Source organism: Tyto alba, unplaced genomic scaffold (genome assembly GCF_018691265.1).
Source record: "Tyto alba isolate M040663 unplaced genomic scaffold, T.alba_DEE_v4.0 Super-Scaffold_23, whole genome shotgun sequence".
Classification (NCBI taxonomy): Eukaryota; Metazoa; Chordata; class Aves; order Strigiformes; family Tytonidae; genus Tyto; species Tyto alba.
The window spans coordinates 21974664-21996627 of NW_024881297.1; the positions used below are offsets into that span (position 1 = coordinate 21974664).

At 41.3% G+C, this 21964-nt stretch overlaps 1 protein-coding gene across 27 annotated transcripts in view; it reads left to right on the forward strand.

Moving 5' to 3' along the window:
* The window catches only part of ADGRL3 (adhesion G protein-coupled receptor L3), a 520467-nt gene that overhangs the window by 331196 nt on the left and 167307 nt on the right, over positions 1–21964 (forward strand). For 23 of the 27 annotated variants that reach the window (XM_042796493.1, XM_042796492.1, XM_042796513.1 and 20 more), the window contains 2 exons: positions 6230–6244; positions 8046–8846. In XM_042796493.1, coding sequence (XP_042652427.1) covers positions 6230–6244; positions 8046–8846 — 816 coding nt within the window. The remainder of the gene's footprint in view (positions 1–6229; positions 6245–8045; positions 8847–21964) is intronic. The other 4 variants (XM_042796511.1, XM_042796495.1, XM_042796509.1 and 1 more) reach the window with 1 other exon arrangement.

Below are 21964 nucleotides of genomic sequence, written 5' to 3' on the forward strand. Positions count from 1 at the left end.
GTACTTCAAGGCAGAATTAATTAGGAGGTGATAATTTTGGGAATGTGTTACATGAAGCCATTGTAACACAAGGTATTTGTAGAGCACCTTCGTTCACTGATGCCTGGGTATTATATGAAAAATGTAATTTGGAAATGGAGCAAGTGAGATTATTCCTCCCTTTTATTAAATAAAGGATTAGCACTTAATTTGCTGTAAAAGGCAAGCATTTCTCTACTGCAATAAATCAAGATATTTTTTTTCCCCAGTCTTATAGGAGGGAGTATAATGGGCACACACAGGTATGTACAGTCAAGAAGAAAGTACTGTGTTTACTGAAACCTTAAATTTTCTTGGAAATATAAATGTTACACCATTATAATGGGCCCCGCCATTATAATCATTTAAGCCTAAACAAACTTTAAAACTTAGCTTGCAGAATAGTTTTGGTCTGGTGGAGAACTGCCATGGAGAGGCTTGAAATTACATGTGGTTCTTTCGTAACAGAAATTGGCAGCCATGAGAAAGTTAATTCATGGCAATATAATTGATAAGAATAATTTCTTCATTCCTCTGGCTAGAGAATGAAAGTCTGAGTGCTTTACATTCAGGTGTCAAGTTACTCTTGGACTGCAAAGCCAGGTGATGTTAATGGGGTCTGTTCCCCATTTAAAGGTATGTATGCACTTGCCATTGGCATAAGTGAAGATCCCCCAGGTAAAGCAGTGGTGGGGCACAAAGTGCAATTTTACGTATATATTTACTGTACTTTGCCAAAGGAAGCTGACATCGTTCTTGCTCTGAAAAGGAAGGAAAATGATTTCTAGAAAACCTGTCATGTTGAAGGGAAAAAAAACAAACAAACAAACAACAAAAACAACAACAACAACACACACCAAAAAAAAAAAACAAAAAAACAAAAACAAAAAAAAAAAAAACTGAATTAAAAATCATAGTAAAGCGGGATTAGGTGGCAAAAATGGGAAGAGAGCAACAGTATGTATTTGCAAAGTAGTCTTAGAAAACCTAATGTGTCCATCCTCTGTTCTTGTTCCTCAGCCAAGACCCAAGAGGGATTCCCCTGTTGCATGTTAAAACTTTTCACATTAAAAGCTCGTAAAATGAGTGCTTCACCGGGATTAATGAGACCGGAGTTAAATTTTGGCTTGGGGGCAGCTTGGTGTAGAGGTTGGGAACGGAAGCTGGTCACCGTATCTTTGGTAGCAAGGACAGTTGCACTGAAGGGACTGAGACCCAAGACCACTGTATTGCTGTTGCTTTTCCTTTACCTAAAGGCAAATGTCATCTGTCCTTCTGCTGGCTACATCTTGCTGCAGTGGGTGTGACTGCGTTCCTGTTATTAGTGTGTTCAGGGTCCAGCAACCACTCATCTGCACTACAGTGGGACTCCAGGCTTTCCTAGAAGGAGAGGGTAGATGAGAGGATCGGTGGCACGTGCTTTGTTTTGTGTCTGTGCTGCACGGAGTGAGTACTGAGCTTGGCTATGTGGTCTTTTTTGTCATTTTAATTATGTGTCAGGAGAAGAAAACGAAGTAGAGATGGGTACTTCTGCAGCGTTTTGAACTTCCAGTTGCCAACACAGCTCGTTTCATATAAATGCTGAGCTAGCTCTCTAACTGTTCTTCTGGCAAACCGTATGTGTGGGTTTGAGTGTGTTTTAAGTACAAATTAAAAAAGAATAGTATTTTAATATTTTCATATTTTCATATGCTGAGTTTAGACATTTTAGATCTGCTGCTACGGAGTTCAGCCTTCCTCCGACTGTGCTTCCCCATCAGGATCTGTCTATGTACCACCTGCACTTCCCAATGGTAGAGAACTATGGGTTTGAAACCCCTATAGGTGTGGTCCCCTTCAGCCTCGCTGGCTGGGTGCTGGGATGGGGAACCAGAGGGACAAGCAAGAAGCTGATGACTGTCCTGCAGTATCTGTGCCCCAGTCTAATGTTACCTCTGACCTGTCAACTGCTGCATTTCCTTGGGGACCTCAAACGCTTTCTTAAATTTTAGATGTTGGGAAGAAACTGCTCAGGACCTCATGTGCCCTAGTACTGTTAGTGTGACTGTGAATACATCCTACCCAACATCAGATTTTCCTGCATCCTAGAGGACATAGTTTCTCTAGCACTGACTATGGGGTCGTGCCATCAATGATCCACTGCGCTGGATGTGCTGTGAATCTGATGCCACCCTTGCCTGTGTATTGGCTCGTTGCTGAGACTACTGTTTTCTATTGTGGTAGCTAAAAGGAAGTCTGTTATCGACATCTGTTTTGGTGCCCTGAATTTAGAACATGTCTCTTTTTTTTTTTTTACTTTAACCTTCTTTTAGTAGAGGAACACTGAGACTCCAGCACCTGGTCATGTTTTCAAAAAAGAGCACCTTCATCTCCAAGCAGGCTCTACATGGGTGCGCTTTGGGGTGCCTTGCTAGGCTTGCTGCTTCCCAAACATGTTCCTTTTCAACCTAAAACCCACGGATGGGGTGTGCGTGTTGGGGAGAAACACATAAATTGGGGGAGCTCTCTGTGGGTGCTACAGGGAAGCCCTCAAGTCAGAGGTTGAGGGTGCTTTGCTGTTAGCACAAGGCTGGCCAAGCAGCTTGGAGTCTAGGGGTTAGAGAAGGAAAGAAAGAAAGGGCCGTAGATCCCAGACTACCCTCATATGAGGAGCCCTGGTGCAAGGCACCTTCGAGATTTTGTTTTATTGTTAGAGGGAGCTCAATACTCGAGCCCAGCGCAACAGGGCTCAGAGCCAAGTGGTGAGTCAGCTATGTGATGGTCACCGTCTTGCACCATGGGTCATCTGTCGGGGCAGGGCACGAGGCCAGTGCTGTGCCTGCTGGGGATGTTTCTCCCTAGTTGGTTCCCTAGTGCCATGACCTTCTTTCAGCTTCACCTCCCACACATCTGGTCAAGCTGGTTGGTGGAGGCAAGATGCAGCAGTTACCCACATCTAGCATGAAGCACCCTCAGCGTGGCTGAGACACTGCATCTTGTGCTACTGAGGTCAGCCTTAAAAACCTGGTTTTTTAGTTCTATTTTATCATTAACTATGTGTTTAACATTGAGTCTCTGCATATTAAATCAGTTTGACCTGTGAAGGACAGGAACAGGTAGTAGATGTCACTTATTCTGCTATTAAACATCAGTCCTGAAAAAAAAATCAGCTGGCAAAATACAGAGCACAACTTTTTACTTACTTTTGTATTTGCCTTTTAACATGCCCCCTACTCCGATAATTTTTTTTCAGGAGTTTAGTGCTCCTGTTGTGGGTTTGAAGCAGTGCCAGGGAGAGAGCTCTCTACAGGACTCTGCCACTGCATGCTTGTGCCTTAAATAGTTGAGTGCAACTCAACGTGGTGGTAAGAAAATGAGCAGTTAATGTTGTTCAAGTGTTAACTGTGCCAGAAATTAAGAGTGTATTTTCAGATCCTCAACCCAGCAGTACTAAGAGCATTTAATTAATTTGTTTGTGCAATTTCTCTGAATGGGTGGTAGGAATCTGCCTGATCGCTTGGCTCCAGGCGCAGCAGGGACAGGCTGTAGCAGCCAATGATCGCACATCAGCCTCGGTTTTTCTTCCGTTGAAGAAATGGGAGAAAATCAGGGTACATGGGAAGTCTTGTTTGTAGCTCCCCTCAGACCTGGCAAGCGGTTCTTGATTTTCTTTGGGCCTCTGGCACTGTTGAAGCCAATGGCACTGGCCTGCAAACAGTGTAGGAAATTGAGGTGAAATACCCTTGTTCCGCTCCAATGCAGCACTAGCAGGAACGGAGATCTCACTGTAAGAGGAAGAACTGTGTATATGTGCCTTTTCTGTAGATCCCTGTAAGGTGCCTCCTGTGCTGTAAGCAGTATTTAAATTGTATGGACTGGAACAGGCATTGCAGAGATGTAAAATTGTCTGTAAACGGGCAAAATTTTAAAAATCCTTCTGATACTTTGTAAAGACAGTTTTGCAGTAATATGTTGCATAATTGAACGGATAATCAGACCCTAATTAGACCTTTCCTTTTAATATTGCTCAATGAGCTAAAACCTCCTAGCTTCCCATGCAACCTGTTCAAATAATATGACATCCCAATATAAGCTGAGTAATTACTAAAATTCAAAAGCATTAAGTCTTAAATCAGCAGGAGGAAAATACGTATTTGGGATACAGTGGAAAGCAACATGCAGGAGGTCACCAAAACACGTACCGTGTCTGGAATTATAAGAGAGTTGGATATGGCACAGACCACTAATAACACATACGAGCTATTCAGGATAAGGGTAATCAATGCTTCAGGTCACTCAGCTCAGCTGGTCATGAATATATTATCTCCTGCAGAAGCCTCTCTCTTCCTGCTTTACAATATCACACAGTTGCTCGAGTTCATTACAAAAGCTTTTGCTTGTTTGGAAATGTAAATTACTACCTTCTATGCTGCCAGAGGTACAGTATACCATCAGCCAGAAGAATCAGCGTGAAGCCATACATTTGGAGATCTGTCATGTTGCTTGCTTTCTTTTGCCGTGGACATTTAATGTTTTTCTGAATACCTTACTTAACTGTGGCCAGCCACAGCCTGGGACAGAGAGAGCAATTGCTGTGCAGGTTTCTCCAGTTGCTGGGTCTGGTGCCTTTTAATGATGCTGGCTCTTTCCCTTGCAAAACCAGGTGCTTGCACTGAAATGTGTCGTCTCTGCTCTCTAGAGCCCTGACAGCCACATGGTGAAAACATTTGCCTTTAACCTTAACCTGTTAGGAGGTAGAAGGAGCCTAAATCAAAGCCCAGGTAAAAAAAAAAAAAAAAAAAAAAAAGGCTGTTTAAGTTTGGAACCATTCATGTTGGGAGCTGCAGTTGGCTCTGGATGTACACCTCCCCATATGGCAAAGTGCAGATCCACATGTCTAGCCGATGCATTTGCAGTCTTACCCTGAAATCGTTCTTCCAGTGAGCCTGCAGTTTCCCATCCAAATGAATGAGACTTTAGAATGCAAAGGGGTTTGCAACCCCAGCACTGGAGGACAGTCGTTTGGCAAGTGACTCGGTCTGGAAGGGGCCGGAGTGAACTCTGAGCAAGCAAAAACAAAGCGCGCGTGCATACCTTTGCATTCCTGTCTCGCTTCTCTGAACAGAGATCTCTCAGCTGTCAAAACCATACTGTTTCACTGGCAAGTTCTTACTTCTCCCTCAGTGATACTTTATGAGGCCTGTCTTCTCCTACACCTTCAGGGAAGAGGCCCCGCAGAACCAGCAAACCCCAGGGCTGGGGGTGCAGAAACCTGTTTGAGGCCCCACCATGTTGGAAGAAGAAGGGGTGTGTACAACAGCCCTTTTGGGTGAGGGCCCCCAAAGCCTCCTGCAGGAGGTTGTTAGCTATAGAAACTGGTACTGAGCATTTAGCAATTCATAAGTGCACTGCATTTATTTATTCTGACTGCAAGGGGCTTTGTCTGAGGGGACACAGCATCTTCAGCAGCATTATTGTGCATGGTGAATAATTCATATAAAAATATCCACTAAGTTCTGGGTTGGGCTTTTTAAACAGTGCTTAGATATTTGTAACTCATTAACACTATAAGTCTTCAGGACCTTATAAATCATATATTACAATATTTTAATTTTTTTTTTTTTTTTTTTTTTCCCAAATCCTACTAAAGCTCGTTTCTTCGACACATGGGACAGGACTCTGCGAACATCCACTGATGTGCTTCATTTGATTCTTCTAAGTTCTCTATTCATGTCATAAGGGAATATTTTCCTGCTTAAAGTAGGGTTCTCTGTTTTACAGGATTTTGGCGAAATATATGAAGATGTCTATTCTATAAAGTTTCTCCCTGCAGTTTTTATTCTATACATAAATCTGTGTCAGTCATATTTCAGTGTATGGGTATTTCATTTTGCTCTGTGAAACTAGTCCAAGGCTGCTGCTGCTGAGGTATCTCAAATCATTCAGGGGGCTTGGTATGTCCCAAGTGTTGGTTGTTTTTTTTCTTCTTAAAGATTTTTGTAAAGTTGAAATGTATCTGTATTTTGTTCAGCTTGTCTGCATATTATCCAGTGTATTTCAGAGGAAAGGCTTTATATATATATATATAAAAAAAAAAAATGTTCACATACTGAAGTAAATTAATAAAGCTTCCTTTTCATTTGAAAGAGGTAAAGAAAAGTACCTGGCCAATACAGTACCATTAATCTATTCTCTTTTCTCCTTTCTCTCTTTACCTCTCTCTCTACAATAGAAGTGGAACAAAAAGGTAATTAAATACCTTTCAAATTATATATATATTACTTATGTATAGGCTAAGTTATTTAACAGTTTAACGTTTTAGTTGAAATACTTTGTCATTAATTCTCACTACTTTTTGTTAAAGTTTATTTAGTATCTCTGCTGCTCAACTTCAACAGATAACTCATTTTTTCTGAAAAGTTTTTACCAGTGCCACTTTTTTTCATTAAATTTCTATTCAAAGGTTTAGATAACTTACTCTTCTCCTGCCCCAGAGAATTTTGAAAGTGTGCATACATGCTTATGTGCATAAGTATATCTAATTATGCAATAAAAGCCTCTTGGAAACAGCACCCCTTTATCAGCAACTCTGGGTGGTTACTTAGACTCTAATAGAGCAATATACTTTTACACCAGTTATTAAATCTGATTTTCCTCCTGTCTCACTCTCTAGAGGATATTACCAATTTCTTCATTTCCAAAAATAATTGGTTATCCTCCAAGCAGGGAGCACGAACACGGGATCCCGTGTACCAGCCCCGCACCGCCAGAAGCGTGTGGTGGGATACCTCATCACACCTCCCTGCTGCCCATCCCATCATCATGGTTATTGTGCTACACACGGAGATCAGCATTCCAAATAACAAATACCCTCCTGCTGTGTGCAGCACCTCCAGGTCACGGGGGTGCTACGAGGGATGACGAGGGCCAAGCGAGGCAGTTTTGCTGTGCAGCATCCCTCTTTTGCTTCCCCGGCCAGCCTGTTGGCGTTGGCATTCCTGCGATGCCAAGGTCAGCCAGGCGCCGGACAAGCCTCCTCCCAGGTGCTGGGCATGCCCTGACCCCTCTCAGTGCCCCCCGAAGTCTGAGCAGCAAAGCACCCTGGTTAGTCAAATCACTCCTCTGTGCTCCTCTCATGTAACAATAGAAGGTATATGTTTTTAAGTTTGAATTACTACTATATTTAACAGGACATTTTTTAACTGATTAAAATCTAGACCTTGGGTTCCTCTCCAGTGAACTTTATTCTTTCCCTTCCTTCTTTCCTTTCTTCCTTCCTTCCTTCCTTCCTTGTCTTTTCCTTTCAGCATCCATACATCATTCGTTTTTAATTGTGTGGACTGCATGTTTTGTGTGTCCTGTAGCAGCTTTGAAAGCTTCATTTCTAGTTATACTACAGATCTGTAGACGGGTGTTCCTCCCAGCTCCCTTTGCTTTAAACACTCTTCTGAGTTGCTAAGGGATTTGCCTCTGCTTTGCTATTGGTACCCTTTAAATATTTAATATTGCTTGGGCTGTAAGGATGGGAATTTCTTTCTCTTATTTCCATTTCTAGGCCACTCTTCTGTGGGCTGTTCAAATAAATATGTGGATCAATTCCCTGGGAGTCTACCCCTTCACCTAGTAGGTACAGATTCATTGCAGAATATAATCTGGAAATACAAACCCAGAAATCCTTTGGGGGTACATATTCATTTCAGAGTTTCCAAAGGGTATTGGTCCAAGTAAGTACACCTGTAAAAATAGATTTGAAAAGCAATAAGGAAATGAGCCACAGTTGATAGAAAAAGCAGGGGGGAAAAAAAAATAATAATAAAAAACCAAAACAAAACACAAAAATCTGTTCGGTGGAGCAAATCTTGTTCTAGAAACATGGCCAGCGGGGATGCTAATCTCCAGCTACAAGGCATTGCTCTTAGGTTTCCTCCGATCTCGAGTGTGCTCTGCTCCAGAACTAGAAGCTGTTGAGATGATTGGGCCAACCACCTCCAGGCTGTCATTAACTTTGTTTTTTTTTTTTTGTTTTAAATTCTTTTCCCCTCCGACAGTTTTTCTTTGCCCTGGACTGCTGAAAGGAGTATACCAGAGCGAACACTTATTCGAATCTGACCACCAGTCTGGTGCCTGGTGCAAGGACCCCCTGCAGGCATCTGACAAGATCTACTACATGCCCTGGACGCCATACCGGACGGACACACTGACGGAGTACTCCTCCAAGGACGACTTCATTGCTGGGAGGCCAACCACAACTTACAAACTCCCGCACCGGGTGGATGGCACGGGGTTCGTGGTGTACGATGGGGCTTTGTTCTTTAACAAGGAACGAACCAGGAACATAGTCAAGTTTGACTTGCGGACAAGGATAAAAAGCGGGGAGGCTATCATAGCTAATGCAAACTACCATGACACCTCTCCCTACCGCTGGGGAGGCAAGTCTGATATAGACCTGGCTGTGGATGAGAACGGGCTGTGGGTAATCTATGCAACAGAACAAAATAATGGCAAAATAGTCATTAGCCAGTTAAACCCTTACACGTTAAGGATTGAAGGGACATGGGATACTGCCTATGACAAGAGGTCAGCTTCTAACGCCTTCATGATCTGTGGGATTTTATATGTGGTGAAGTCTGTGTATGAAGATGATGACAATGAAGCCACAGGGAATAAAATAGACTACATCTATAACACTGACCAAAGCAAGGATAGCATGGTGGATGTGCCCTTTCCAAACTCCTACCAGTACATTGCTGCTGTGGATTATAATCCCCGGGACAACCTTCTTTATGTATGGAACAATTATCACGTCGTGAAATATTCCTTGGATTTTGGCCCGCTGGACAGCAGAGCAGGTAAGGGTTTCAATACTGAGCCAAAATCTGAATCGGGCTATTTTTCTTGCAAATAGGGTGTAAAATTTAAGTACACTCCTGTCTTACTGATCTGCCTGTGTTTCTGTAAATTAAGTCCCACCACAAGACCTATGATGGATATTAAGACATTAATACATGCCAAATACATTTTTTTTTTTAATCTTAGTTTGAAATGAAATGGAGAAAGGAGTGTGCTACCCATAACTAACCTGAAAGAATCTCCAAATGTCCATGTTATTGTTCACGTCATAGGGATAGCACTCTTTTCTCCTTAATTGAATTTTCCTCTGTATGTCAGATCATCTTCCCTTCTGCAGGAATTTTGGCAAAACAAAGCATGGAAGATGCTGTCACTGCAAACAGCAGGGGGAAAACTGCCAGCCAGTTTAAATGACTCCGTTCCATTAAGCTGAGGGAGTTTGTGCTGTTTAGGGAAGCTGCTGCTAATTGCAAACGTGAGCATACACCCACAAGTGTGTGTCTTGAATCAGGAGGAAAATTGACAACGAAATCCTCCAAAATGTTAGTTTCTTTTCTTTAAAGTTGCTCTTCTTTTAAACCATTTCATGACTTACTGTGATTTACTATACTTACTCTAAGAGAGGAACATCTGGCCTGCAGAGGATTCCCAGCTTTTCTGCCTTTTTTCCAGGTAGAAATTACGCTGGTAATTACTCAGTTGGGTTATATTACCTTAAGTTTACTAATTTCTTCATCCTTTGCAAGTATTATGTTCACAGTTGACACTTTATTAGTGACATGATTGAGCCTAGATTGTGGTAAAACTCATATGATGGTGCAAGAATTTCCAGTGTTTGCTCAATCATTTTCAAATGGTTACTGCTATACACGATGTAGTCATAGTTATCAGGTAGTTCCTGTGGTGGACTGTGCACATCAGAAAGGCTGAAAAAGTAAGAGGAAAGGCAGAATTAATATAGTTTGGACCATAAACTATTTGATTCATAACATGGCTATTCCCAAAACATTATTTTTTGTTAATAAGAAACGGAAGCGGTTGAGGGGATTCAGGGCTTCAGATTGCAAAAGAGAAGTCTAGAGGTTTCTGTTGCAGAGCTTTTCTTTTTCTTTTCCTGTGTGCAGCTTGTTATCCAGATAAAAAATGGATCAAGAGATGCTGAAAGAAACTGTGGATATGAAAATCTGGGGAGGGGTAGAATAAAAGTAGTAAAATGGCAGTAAATTTCTCATTTTTATACAAAAATGCAAGGAAGAGGAGAAGGAAATATCGAAGAGGCAGATGAACAAAACCGAGTGACTGTTAAGAGAGGAACAGGGACATTTTCAGTGATGACCTCTGCAAGATCTCAGATGAGCAAAAAGTGAAGTAATACTTCTCATTCTCCCAACTTAATGATGAGCATGTACTTTCTGAGTGATGGAGTGAAGCAGAGCAAATTGTGAGCTATTGGTTATCCCCAAGGAGTGAAAATCAATTGCATCCCTTCTATTTCACAGGTTCTCTCCTTTTCAATGAATTATTTCCAGGTATTCCAGGAGAGTCCCTGCTGCTGCTTTTTCACATAGTGACCATTGTCAGTAATAGCATCTTTAATAAAAAAGCAAACAAGAAAAAACCATAATCAGTGGAAAACAGAGATTTTGTACTTTCCTGTAAAAAGGAAATGGTTCTCCCCTTTTTACCAGTCAAAGCTGGTGAGATGGGAGAGCAGGTGAAAACCTTGCAGAGGGCTGAAAGTCTGTGAGGTACAAGGATTTGATTTGTCCTTGTGTCACTCTGGTTTGAAGCCCCTTTAATTTCACTCATGTTTGGAGAATAAAGTTCCCCAGTGCCTCAGGTGGAAAGTTTGAAGGAGTTTTTGGCTTTGGGTGGTGGACACGAGAGGGTTAATTTGGTGTGAGGGAATCTGGTGAGCCTTCTCTGAAGTTCCTTTTATGCAGTTTTTGATATCTTTATAATGTGGGTACAAAGCTGAATTTTACATGCATTTCTCTTCTCTGAAAATTGCTGGGATTTCCGTTTTGGCAGAAATGCATAAGGATCCCATTACCTCACTATTTTATGGGTTTAGAGGACTTTTGAGAGGACTGCTCTGACAGCAAGTGAAATTCTTGATGAGACAGCTCGAATGGGCCAAGGCATTTCAAAGCAAAGAAAAATACCTTTGCAAAGGGAGTTTACTGCTCCATTACCTGCACAGCCTGATTAGTGGGAACATTATTTTACAAGTCAGTCATACAGAAGCACTGATTTTGAACTGAATAGGTGAGCAAACACTTGCTTGACAGCAGGTTTTTTTGCAGAGAGGAGCTGGGAGACCAGGTCTGCATGACTCTTTCTCTTCCAAGTTCAGTGCAACACATTTTCTGGTTAGCACCAAATTTCATGCTGCATTGCTTTATATATAATACTAAATATATGGCTGGCTTCAATCCAGCTTCTCCACCGAAGAGCAGAACAGGAGCCGACGCAATACTAGGACAGCAGTGAAGGCTCACAATGTTTATATTTGATTATTTAGTTATTTATTTTTTTACAGAGTGGATTGGTGATTACAAAATCACCAGTGTTTCTCTCTTAGAGCAAGGCAATGTTCAATACAGCCATTTTCCATAGGGTTACAGTTTGAGTAGCAAAATATGTAAACAATATCTGCTTAATTAGAAAATAAAAGAAAGACTGTAAAATCGATGGGTCGAAGAAATAGGTTGTTAAAAAACAATTAAGGGTGACGTTTTAGGAGAAGAGCTCTTAAAATCTAAAATTGATCTTAACAAGAAAAGTGATATATTTAGCTACCTAAATAACCAGTAACATATTTGAAACATATTTGAAATATCTGGTATCACACATTTCAAGGATATCTAAAATAAAAAACAGGTGCTGCTGGCTCCATTCACTTAGAATCAAACATTTTCAATATTTTCCCAAACCGTCCAGGGAAAATGGAAGGAGGCAGGAGTTGCTTAGCTTATAGGAAAGGCAGGAATCTCATCCTCTCACTCTTCACAGTGATTAAACATTTTCTGTGAGTTTTAATTAAAGGTCTGTTTGTGCATGTAGGTTTGGAACATATTTGAGATCTTCACTGTCACAGAGCTTCTCTCACCCGCTGTTTAAAAAAATGTGATTTTACTCCGTGGAGTAAATGAGTGTCAAAACCTGGAGTTTCTGTGCTCAGCTTCTGTAGCAGCTGAAGGTATGAGGGAAGACAAAATATTCTAAAGTCTTAAGTGAGGCAAAAATCTGGATTCAACTGATGTAGAAGCAATTCAGGGCTCTTGATTGAATTAAAACCAATTGTTCGTTTTTCTCGGAAGTGAGACAAGCTGCATTTTCAGGATTTCCCCTGTTCATTTTTTTTTTTTTTTTCCTTTTGTCTGTTGTTGTTTTCATTTATTTCAAAAGCAGTTCTGAAAGCAAACACTCCTTGGTGCCTGCAAATCTCAGGAAACCTGTCATTAATATCTACCTTCAAGAAATGAACTTGAAGATACCAAAAGCCTTTTAAGCATATTTTCTTTGAGCTGTTTGGCCTTAAAATGAGTTTTTTTGGAGGATGCTTCTTCATAAATGCTCCTGAGCTTTTGTGTTATTTCTTTGTAGCTGCTTTTGGGTTTGCTAATTTGTATTGATAGATTAGCTCTGCAACTCTAGCAGTGTTTTCCATCGTATTCTTCAAGAAGTTGAACCCAGAAATGTGTTCAGGTTTGTTTTTTTTTTTTTTAATATGTTCCACTAGACATGTGCAGAGAAGGAAATGAAAGGCTGTATCAACAGAATGAAAAATTTTCCACAACCTAATCAGCCTTAATATTCACCAGAGTTACCTGTTTTAATCATCACCCACTTGTGATACAGTCTGCATAAACAAATTCAGGAAAATATCAACAAATCCTCCTTTCCTAAAAGGTAAAGTGCTCCTATCCTGCTTCCCGTTGCTGTGTGCATACAAACACGCATTTCCCAGCTTTGCATCTCTGCACCCTCCTGGGCGGTCATGGCTCCTGGCTGAGCACCAGGTAGGGGGTTCCTGGGCAGCAGAGAGACCAGGAGGAGAAAGTTTTGTCTTTTAAATGCCTGAGATGCTGCATGCCAGTGCCAGCAGCTCTCGCGCGGTGGCTCGAGGTGTGCTGTCCGAGCATTTAGGCCGGGTGTAGTGACCAGAGCCTGTCCTGGAGCTCAGCAGTGAAGACGTCCAGAGAAGGACTTGAACAAGGATAAGGTTCCCTCAGTGCATGTCTTGGATGTCCTGGCAGCCATTCCTAGTGATACGGAAAATACAGACCTCCTACTTTCAAGGAGATGTTTTAAATTATGTCCGGGAGACCCAGGCATTACAATGTGGGGTGTTTAATAGATGTATGACATTAATAAATAAATATGCACAATACATAAGGAAGACAGGGATATGATATAGGACTTCTGATACATCCTTATTGCGCTTAAGTGGCTTCCACAGATTGTATATTGACAGTGAGGACTGTCAGTCAGGTAATCAAATGTGATATGAAGCTTCATCTATATCTGTGATATTTTAAAAGCCTCGGAGGATGCATGTCAAACTTTTGTCCTCCACATTTTGTTAAATATTGTGGGATGCTCTCTTGACATGTGATTACAACCACTTTATTCAGTAAGGATGGTTTGGTTTGTTTTTTTTTTTCCTAAAGCATCTTTACAATGCAGATAAGGTGAACCCTCTGTCCTTATAATATGCTAATTAAGTGCATTTGTGTCTTGAGTAAAAGATGTGGCAGTATGGTGATGAATAAGAACTTTAAACACATTTGACACCTCGTTAAAATGTAATTTTCACGTCATAAATCTGAGGCTTTTCCTCTGACAGCTGAGTAATGTGGATAGTGGGCAGAGGATCTTGAACATTTCAAAGCTGTCACGTGCTAATAGGTAGCTGAAAGTGGCTTCCTGCACTGGCCACCTTTAACGCCCTACATCCTTGCCTGGGAAATGCATCAAAAGGGCTGCTGAATCTTAAATCCCACTTGTGCACAGGATATGAATTGCCATCGCTTCAAGATCCCATTGTGATAAGCCACGCTTAGTATCTCTGAAGTTGAATTCAGGCTGCATTTTAAAAGGCCAGCTGAGCCTTTTTGATTAGCGGCTTCTGGTGCACAAGGGCCATTTTTAGGGAGATGCTGTGTGTTTAATTGCGGCTTCTCCTGTGCTTTTGTTTTCCAGTTGCTTTCCTCCCATCTAGGAGCATCCCTAGCTCTCTCATTCCTGTTCCTGTTCATTGCTTACAGTGACAGCTGCTGGTTGCACAGTGTTGCTGGAGGTTTTCAGAGAGATCAGTGCTTGCTTTCAGCAGCCTCTGCTAAACACATACCATGACTGGGGCCCTGGCTTTTATCCGCTAATATTTGCCCATATATGCATGTCCCATTTATTCTATAAATATTTCAGTCCCCTTTTTGCTATTTAAGATAGAAAGAGATGTCTAAGTTTGGAGGTGAAGAAAGCAGCATGGAGACTCTTCATCTTTTATAACAAAGCTGACATCTCAACCTACATTTGCTGGCCGGCCGGTACCTTAAGCTCAGAAGGACAGGAGGATATTTCACCTAACTGGGGTATGCTGGGATCCAGAACTGCATTTGTTCCCCATTTTAAGGCCTGATCCGTCTCTTCATTTTTATCCTGTTTTAAATTTTCCCTCTTTGTAAAGCAGTGTTTGATTAAAAAATTATTAAAAAGTGTCATGCCACTGGACACTTTTCTAAAATTAGGCATTTCTGCTTTTTGTCAGGAAAGCTGGAGTTTGAGTTCTTTCCTCTACTTTCTCACAAAAAAAATCCTAAAAAGTGCAAGATTCCTCAGCTTCAAAATGCTCCCTTTGTGGAGCATTTCATAAATATTAATACTGTTTGGTTATCACAGCAGGACTATCTTCAGTACCTCTCCAGTACAAATAAATACGTGGTTGCTCCCTCCTTCTAAATAAAATGTACTTCTTGCAGTAGGACCATGGAACAGGAGATAGCCTTACCAAATGAAGGTGGAGGAGCCCTGCTTCTCCTTGAGTCACTGCTCAAGACCTAATGCAACCAGGAGATAAGCCAGGATACTAATGTATCCTCTTTGGATGTCAGTTGTTACCATTGCAAACCGGGTGGGAATCTGCTGTAAGACCTGCATGCCATGAAGTCACAGCCAGTATCCATGAACCGGGGTCCTGTTCCCGTGGGCTCACGAGCAGGAGTGCGTGGGGACTGGGCCGGTGGGTAGCCAAGATGGTTGAAGTAGGGGAAGGGCAGCAAGAGACAAACTCTTTAAACGGATCTTCACTTTCACACTTCAAAACAAAAGGAGGCCAGAGACTTCGGCACTTCATAATCCTGTCAAACGCCAGGAGGGGGAATGCACCTTGCCAAGAACATGTCTGAAAAGCTGAGGCGGCTGTTCCTGGCAGCAAGCATGGGATGTACGTCTGAAGGTAGCGGGGTGATTGCACAGGGAAAAAAGCATTAACTGTATATGAAGAATAGCGGCTTTTCCTCTTCTGCAGCGAACTCTTCAACTTGAGGAATCATCCTGGAGTTGTGATTAATTGTTGTTTCATTAAGTTCGAGACCACCGGGTTGTCATGCTGACATCCACCACAGCTTATCAATCTGATGCAAATACTTTGAAGCAAACCCAGCCATGAGTGTGCTAGCCCTTTGGATCTGAGCATGTTGACAGAGGCAGGGGGCAAGACGTGACACGTAGAAAATGTCCAAGGCTGCTTTTTGCAGGAGGAAGGGACTGCATCATGTGCTAGAGACAGTATTTTAGCGTTGGATTTTTATGCATGGTTTTTAGTGACAAATGCATCATTTATCCCTTGGCCAGCAGATTTTGCTGGCTTGTGTGCAGCAACAAGGGTCTGCACAGGGTTGGGGGTTTAGCCCAGCAAGGGACTCCCAAGATGTTCCATTTTTGAGCTGTTGCCTCTGCCAGCTTCTCTCCTCCCATCCCCAAACAGGATTATAACCTGCCAGGCTTCTTCTCAAGGCATTACACTCTCATCTTAGATTATATTTGTGCACCTGATTCCTCAAGGCTGGCTCTGTGTGGTGCAAACACCTTCTACTCCCTGCAGCTCTGCTCTGGCCTGGCTGCAGTCACCAGTCTGGTGTGGGGTCCTGGATGCTTCATGTGCCAGCTTGGTTTTTTGCTGCCACGTTTTTGAAATGAGCAGCCTGTATTCCTGCTCCCCACTGAATATACCTCCAGCATGGCAGCTCATGGGTATGTATCACTCTCCTCGCTCGTCTGCCACTGATTGTGTTTGTTCTGGAGCTGACTACTGTAATATTTTTAGTAGCACTTATTAAGACTCGTCTCCTGAAGTCTAGTTCAATGTTGCTAATTAGCTTCTTCGATGCTACCAGCATTCTGCAGTGCTGCCATGCCAGGTTTTCTTTCTTTATTTTTTTTTTTTTTTAAAAAACAATAAATCCAAGAAAGCAGATGTGGATGCCCTGCCATATTCTGTTTTAGAGTCAAAGCAAGCAGAGGACGCATTGGATGCCCTTCATACTGCTGGCCTTGATGCTCAGGTTAAAGAGAAGTAAAAAGCTCTTTAGGAGTAAGCTACAAAATTGCTGAACCTTTATGGGGGGGCTTTGCAGAGCCTTCCCTTGACTTCAGGAAGTTCTGGTGATGCCCTTAGCATTTCCCCCTCCTTCAGATGTGGCAGCAAGTCAACTTTCCAGACACCTAAGGTGTAATAGTGCTGATAAAAAGTACAAGGTATACAGGAGGAATGGAAAGGCCGACTTCATACTCAGAAATCCAGCTGAACTCTCACAGTAGAGTTGGATTTCATGGGTTGCTTATAGGAAGGGAATTTAGGCTGAAGGTACAAAAAGAATCTTGGTGGCTAGTTTGAATATCTCCATGTTCTGGGAGAAATGGGACCAGCCATGAAGGGCTGTGAAATGATAGTTTGTGATGCTGTCAACAACCCGATGGGGAAAGATAGGTAGATTCCAGAAGAAAGAGATAATAGGCACTTTGAAGCACACCTTCTCGAAGTACATTTTGGCATTAGCAACTACGCTAAATCAAGAGAGTTGGGTTGTGGAAAAAAAAAAAAAAAAAACAAGAATAAAACAGTATCCATTTCTTTCAGGGGAGTCTGCCAGGTGTGCATGAGTAAAGGTTGACAGAGTGTTTCTGGGCCAAAATCCCAAAGTTCCTGGAGAGTTTCAGCTCAGCCACTATTCAGACGAATCCTCTGAAACTGGGGGAGTTTGGACTAGGGTCTTTAGAAGTAAGTCCACAATGAATTTCTGATTGCCCTGGAAGGAATTGCATTTTGTCAGCGAGAGGCTTTTTGACCTCCTGATTTGTGTCTAAAGCATCCCAAGAGGATATAGAAAAATAAATGTTAAACTGGAACAAATAGTGAATATCCATATGAATTTGAGTTGCAATATCTGCCCTACATTTTTATGTTGAAAAGACGTTTTTTTAAGGGTGTGTTCGTGATTGGAGGGCAAAGCAAATGATGAAGACTTAGGTGAAAGAAATGTGTCCATTAAAACAATATAGTGATTGTTCGCTGTAACAGGATTTCTTCACTGTAAATAGGATTTTTGCTTGATTAAAATGTGCTGAGAGGAAACAGGACTTAAGGCACATTTCACTGAAACATGGGATTCGGTTTAAAAAGACTGACATTGAATAAGCAAACTGGGTGTTTCATGTTACATAGCTCCTTGGTTCTGTGTTCTCACACAGTAACAGCTACTTGGGGCTAAAAAAGGGAGGGAGCAAAAAAAAGGGAAAAAACATCAGAGCTGAAAACTATAGAAGTTATACACTGCCCATGACAGAAGATGGGAAAATCAGCTGCCTTTATACCAGTCTGAGCTGGTTTACTGGGGTGCCATTCATGCTTCTCTCAAATAGCTAGAATAAATTAACACAGCCACTGGAGAGATGAGGCATTAGGCATCTCTGCAATTCTTTTTCATCTGTCAGTGTTTGGGATGGAGGTGGGGAAAGGGCTGTCTGTGTGCTGAAGGCAGAGAGAAAAAATAAAGGCAGCGTCAAGTACAGATATGCCAACAGAGAAGTCTTTAGTCCATTTGTCGGGTCTTTCCAGCATACCATGTGAAGAAGAGCTTTTGTGAGCCCCAGTGTATTGGCCTCAAAAGCAGTTGCCCCTCTGACTGTGTTAAATTATTCCCTCTACCCAAGGCACGTATGAAGGATGCTGTGGCTTGCTAAGGTCAGTCAGCCTGAATTCCTGTGATGTTTTGTGCTCTTCGACTGCTGAATTAAGCAAATGACTGGTAATGTTAATGTGAACAGAGGCTCCAGGAGGAGGGAAATACCGAGGGAACACTGCATGAAGAAGAAAAAGGGGGGAATTTTTTTATTTTTTTTTTTTTTAGGTAGGAGTAATATATTTGCTTGACAGGAGCATATGTATACACCGGAGGGACTAACAGCAATGAGTATTTTTGGCCTTCTTCACATAAGTGCTTGCTTTTCTCACTGGACAGTGACTGCCAAGTATTTTCTTGGTGCAATATTAGTGTGTTACAAGTTATTCACAAAAAATATCCTTGGAGTGACTGGAACAGATTTTATTGATAAAAGCATTGTGCTCTTCACCACAGCAATTATCAGGATAAGTGAGAAACGCCAGCACCCAAAAACCAAGCCAAGGTGGAAAGTGCTCTGGAAAGTTTCTGGTCAATTTGTATAGTTAGAGGTGCAGATTCATCCAGTGTTGTGTTGGGAGAGGTGACTCTGCCTGGTGCCTTGCTTGTAAATGTAAGCTCTCTTCATGGATAAACAAAGTCTCCTCCTGAGCTTGGTGGGAAGTAAATGAAGCTTTTGGGTAGCCTAAAACTGCATAGTCAGAACATGGTGTGTTGTGTAAGGCTGCTGTAATGTGTTCTTTTCATATAAATGAGTTTAAATTGACTCTAGTATGAAGAGTAGAACTGAGAATTAAATTAGATTAATAGATTTTTTAAGACCAGAAGGGACCATTAGCTCATTTAGTCTGACCTCTGTAATGCATTCGATTGGATTTCAACCGCTTCCTCTTGTACTGAGCCTAATGACTTGACTTTAGCTAAAGTGTACCTTCCAGAAAGGCACCCAGACAATCAGTGTGTCCCTTCATGGAGTGCTTTTCTTGGGTGGATATTCTCTTCCAGTGTTAAAGAGGTAAAAGAACATTCACATTATGAATGTTTTGGTTGTACTGCCTGGTCAGTGAGTCCTTTTTGTGACTTTTTGCATCATACGTAAAAAGTCAAAAATGTGTTTCTTGAATTCATTCTTTGCACCTTGCTCATGCAGTGCTCAGGAGGTTGCTTTCTGTGGGAGTTACTGGCAGGTCTGCGATTTTGAGGTTTTTTTTTTAAAGATGTAAGAAACTTGCTACGCAGAGTGGGAAATTCCTGAATAGACCAAGAAAGCAAACAGTTCTCTAACAATGAGAAAACAGCTTTCTGAGCACTAAAACCAAGAAAGCCTTCTACTTTCAGATGTGTACTTTATGATGAGTGTCACTAAATGTGTCTGTAAACCCTTCTTTTTAATTAGAAGAAATTACCAATCTGCAGATTTTGCATACTGCTTAGTGCCACTCCATTTTCATTTGAACCACAGTGGTAGGGAATGACATTTAAACCTCAGAATTTGTCATCAAGTTCTAATTTTCTCATTGATGAGAACATCTGTCCATTGTAAAGGACAAAAACTCATTCCCTCAGTTTTTCTATAAGGTATTGGAAGATTTAATTCCAAATGGGGTTTCCGATTGTTGGTTTGGCTTTTTTTGCCTTTTGTTTCTCACCCTCTTTGTAAAAGAGCCTGTATTTACACTGGGTGAAAAAATATGATGATGCAAAGAGGTGAACTGTAGAGGATACAAGAAGCACTTTGTTAAATAATCATTAATTATACTGAATGTTGTTACACCAGGTTTTCATGTCAAAACGTATTGGCAAATTCTGGTGGAAAGAGGTTGTCATTTTCTTAATATGCAAAGATAAATTGACTGCACTAAACATGTCTTAATTCAATTTGAAATACTATTATGTTAGAATGTATTTTTTCCTTATATTACCATGTTTTGTGATATTTTGGATAAACTTCACCTTCAGGCATTTCTTTAGGGTTATTGACCACCTGAGAGAGGCTTTATCAAGGCTATGGCTTCATTACATTAAGCACTGTGAGAGTAGCTGTGTTACCCCCTTTCTCACTTTTTCATTGGAGAAAAGAAACCTTAAAACGGGCGTGTATCAAGGAAGGCTTGGGAAGTCCTGTCTTCCCTTCACAGTGTAATTTGTGACCTTGTGCACGTTTGGAAGTCATTGCCGCAGCATAGTTGACAGCACCCGCACCATCTGTAACCAAAGAAAGAAGATTCAAATCGGTCAAAATAACTCTGAAATGTCTTTGGGGCTAGCTGGCATAGGGTAGTGCCAATGGGTGTTTTGAGCTGCTTATTTCCATGCAAACTATTTTGCATATTGAAGGCAATAAGCATCACCTTGTTGAACCATGACCTTTATATCTATCATTAAATTTCCCCCTTATGATGACTTCTAGATTGGGGAGAAATTATGTGAAAAGTTTCCTTCTACAGTTAGTTGACATTTATCAGTGATGAATGTCTTTGCTTTAGTGAGTAGATCCAGAGCTATAAAAGCTGGTCCTTATCAGATAAAGGTTTTGTTACAGTGACCTTAGTGTCCTCTTCCTAGTCTGATTTGAAAGCTGATTTTAATCTGCAAAAGGAATAATTATTAAAAATATAGCATGCATCGGTGCATTTCTTTAATTCATCTTGCCTGGAAGCCTTGTAGATACAGAAGCAGCGTACATGGGCTTGTGCATACCGGAGGTTGGTTTATCCACAACTTGATGACATGATGTTTAGATGTGATGCTTGCTTTTGTGCATGGACTGAAAAGACCTGTTTAGCATCATGGTGCTAACCTGATTTCTCCAAAGTCACTCTGTGATGTGTCCTGTTTCCTTGCTGGAGTTGCTTAGAGAAGTCTGTTGAATCTTCTTTGTCATGGAGGCTTTCGTTTTGAGGAAGCAGAGGCACTGGTGTTTTGAGAGATTATCTACTATTGTGTAACCCAGTGCTGGCCAAGAATGGCCACACACCTCTGTGGGTGCATCTTGCCACAGAGGTTGCCTGTTAGCCACTGTGGGTCCTGTCAAAAAATGTCTGAGGCTGTGGATATCAAACAGTATGTTGGGAAAAATGTGAGTCTTGTGGCTGGCTGCAGGTGAGCTCTTTAAACAGTAGAAGTTTGAAGATGGACCTAGTAAAGGGCCAGGAGCTCCAGGAGAAAAGTCTTTGTATCATGGAGCTGCCAATAATAATAATATATCTCCATTAGATCCTTGATTCATCTCCTCTGCCCCTCTCCAGGTATTTTTTTATGAAGCCAAACCCTTTTCTGATGTTCATGTATAAGGAGAGATGACATCAAGGGGAGAGGAGGGCTTAGGCAGCCTTTCATTGCATTTGGAAACCACAGAAAACAAACCAATATTTTTGCCTGAAATTAGAAAAAAAATGAGAGGTTGTGAAGTTTTATGAAATCCCCTAACCTGCATGGCCTATCACTAAAGGTTGCACTTCCCATAGCATGTATGACTTGAAGAGACAGCTTCAGCCTTTTAGTAAAAGTATTCATTTGTTTAGAAATCTGTAAGAAAGTCCTTTGAATTTTTCCATACAGGATGTTGATGTTGTATGGTCCCCTGGATATCTTTATAAACTTCAGTTGTCGTTGGTTCTAGAAATATTTTACCTATCCTGGGCTTGTCCCTCTTCTACTACAAAAGATTGATCACTGATTTCTTTTTATTATTATTATTATTATTGCATATTTAACAATAAAACACTGATGTTCTATTCCCAGCTGAGTCTCCAAGGAATGCAACTGTTTCTCATTATAAAGGGGGAAAAAAAGTAATTAAATTTTAATTATTTTTCCCTTTTGCCCAAATATCTTCACACAGTGCAAATTAAATAAAATTATTTAACCATGACAAGCACTTCTGCCAATTAATCCCTGAGAAGTGGAGCTGGAAAATATATGCCACA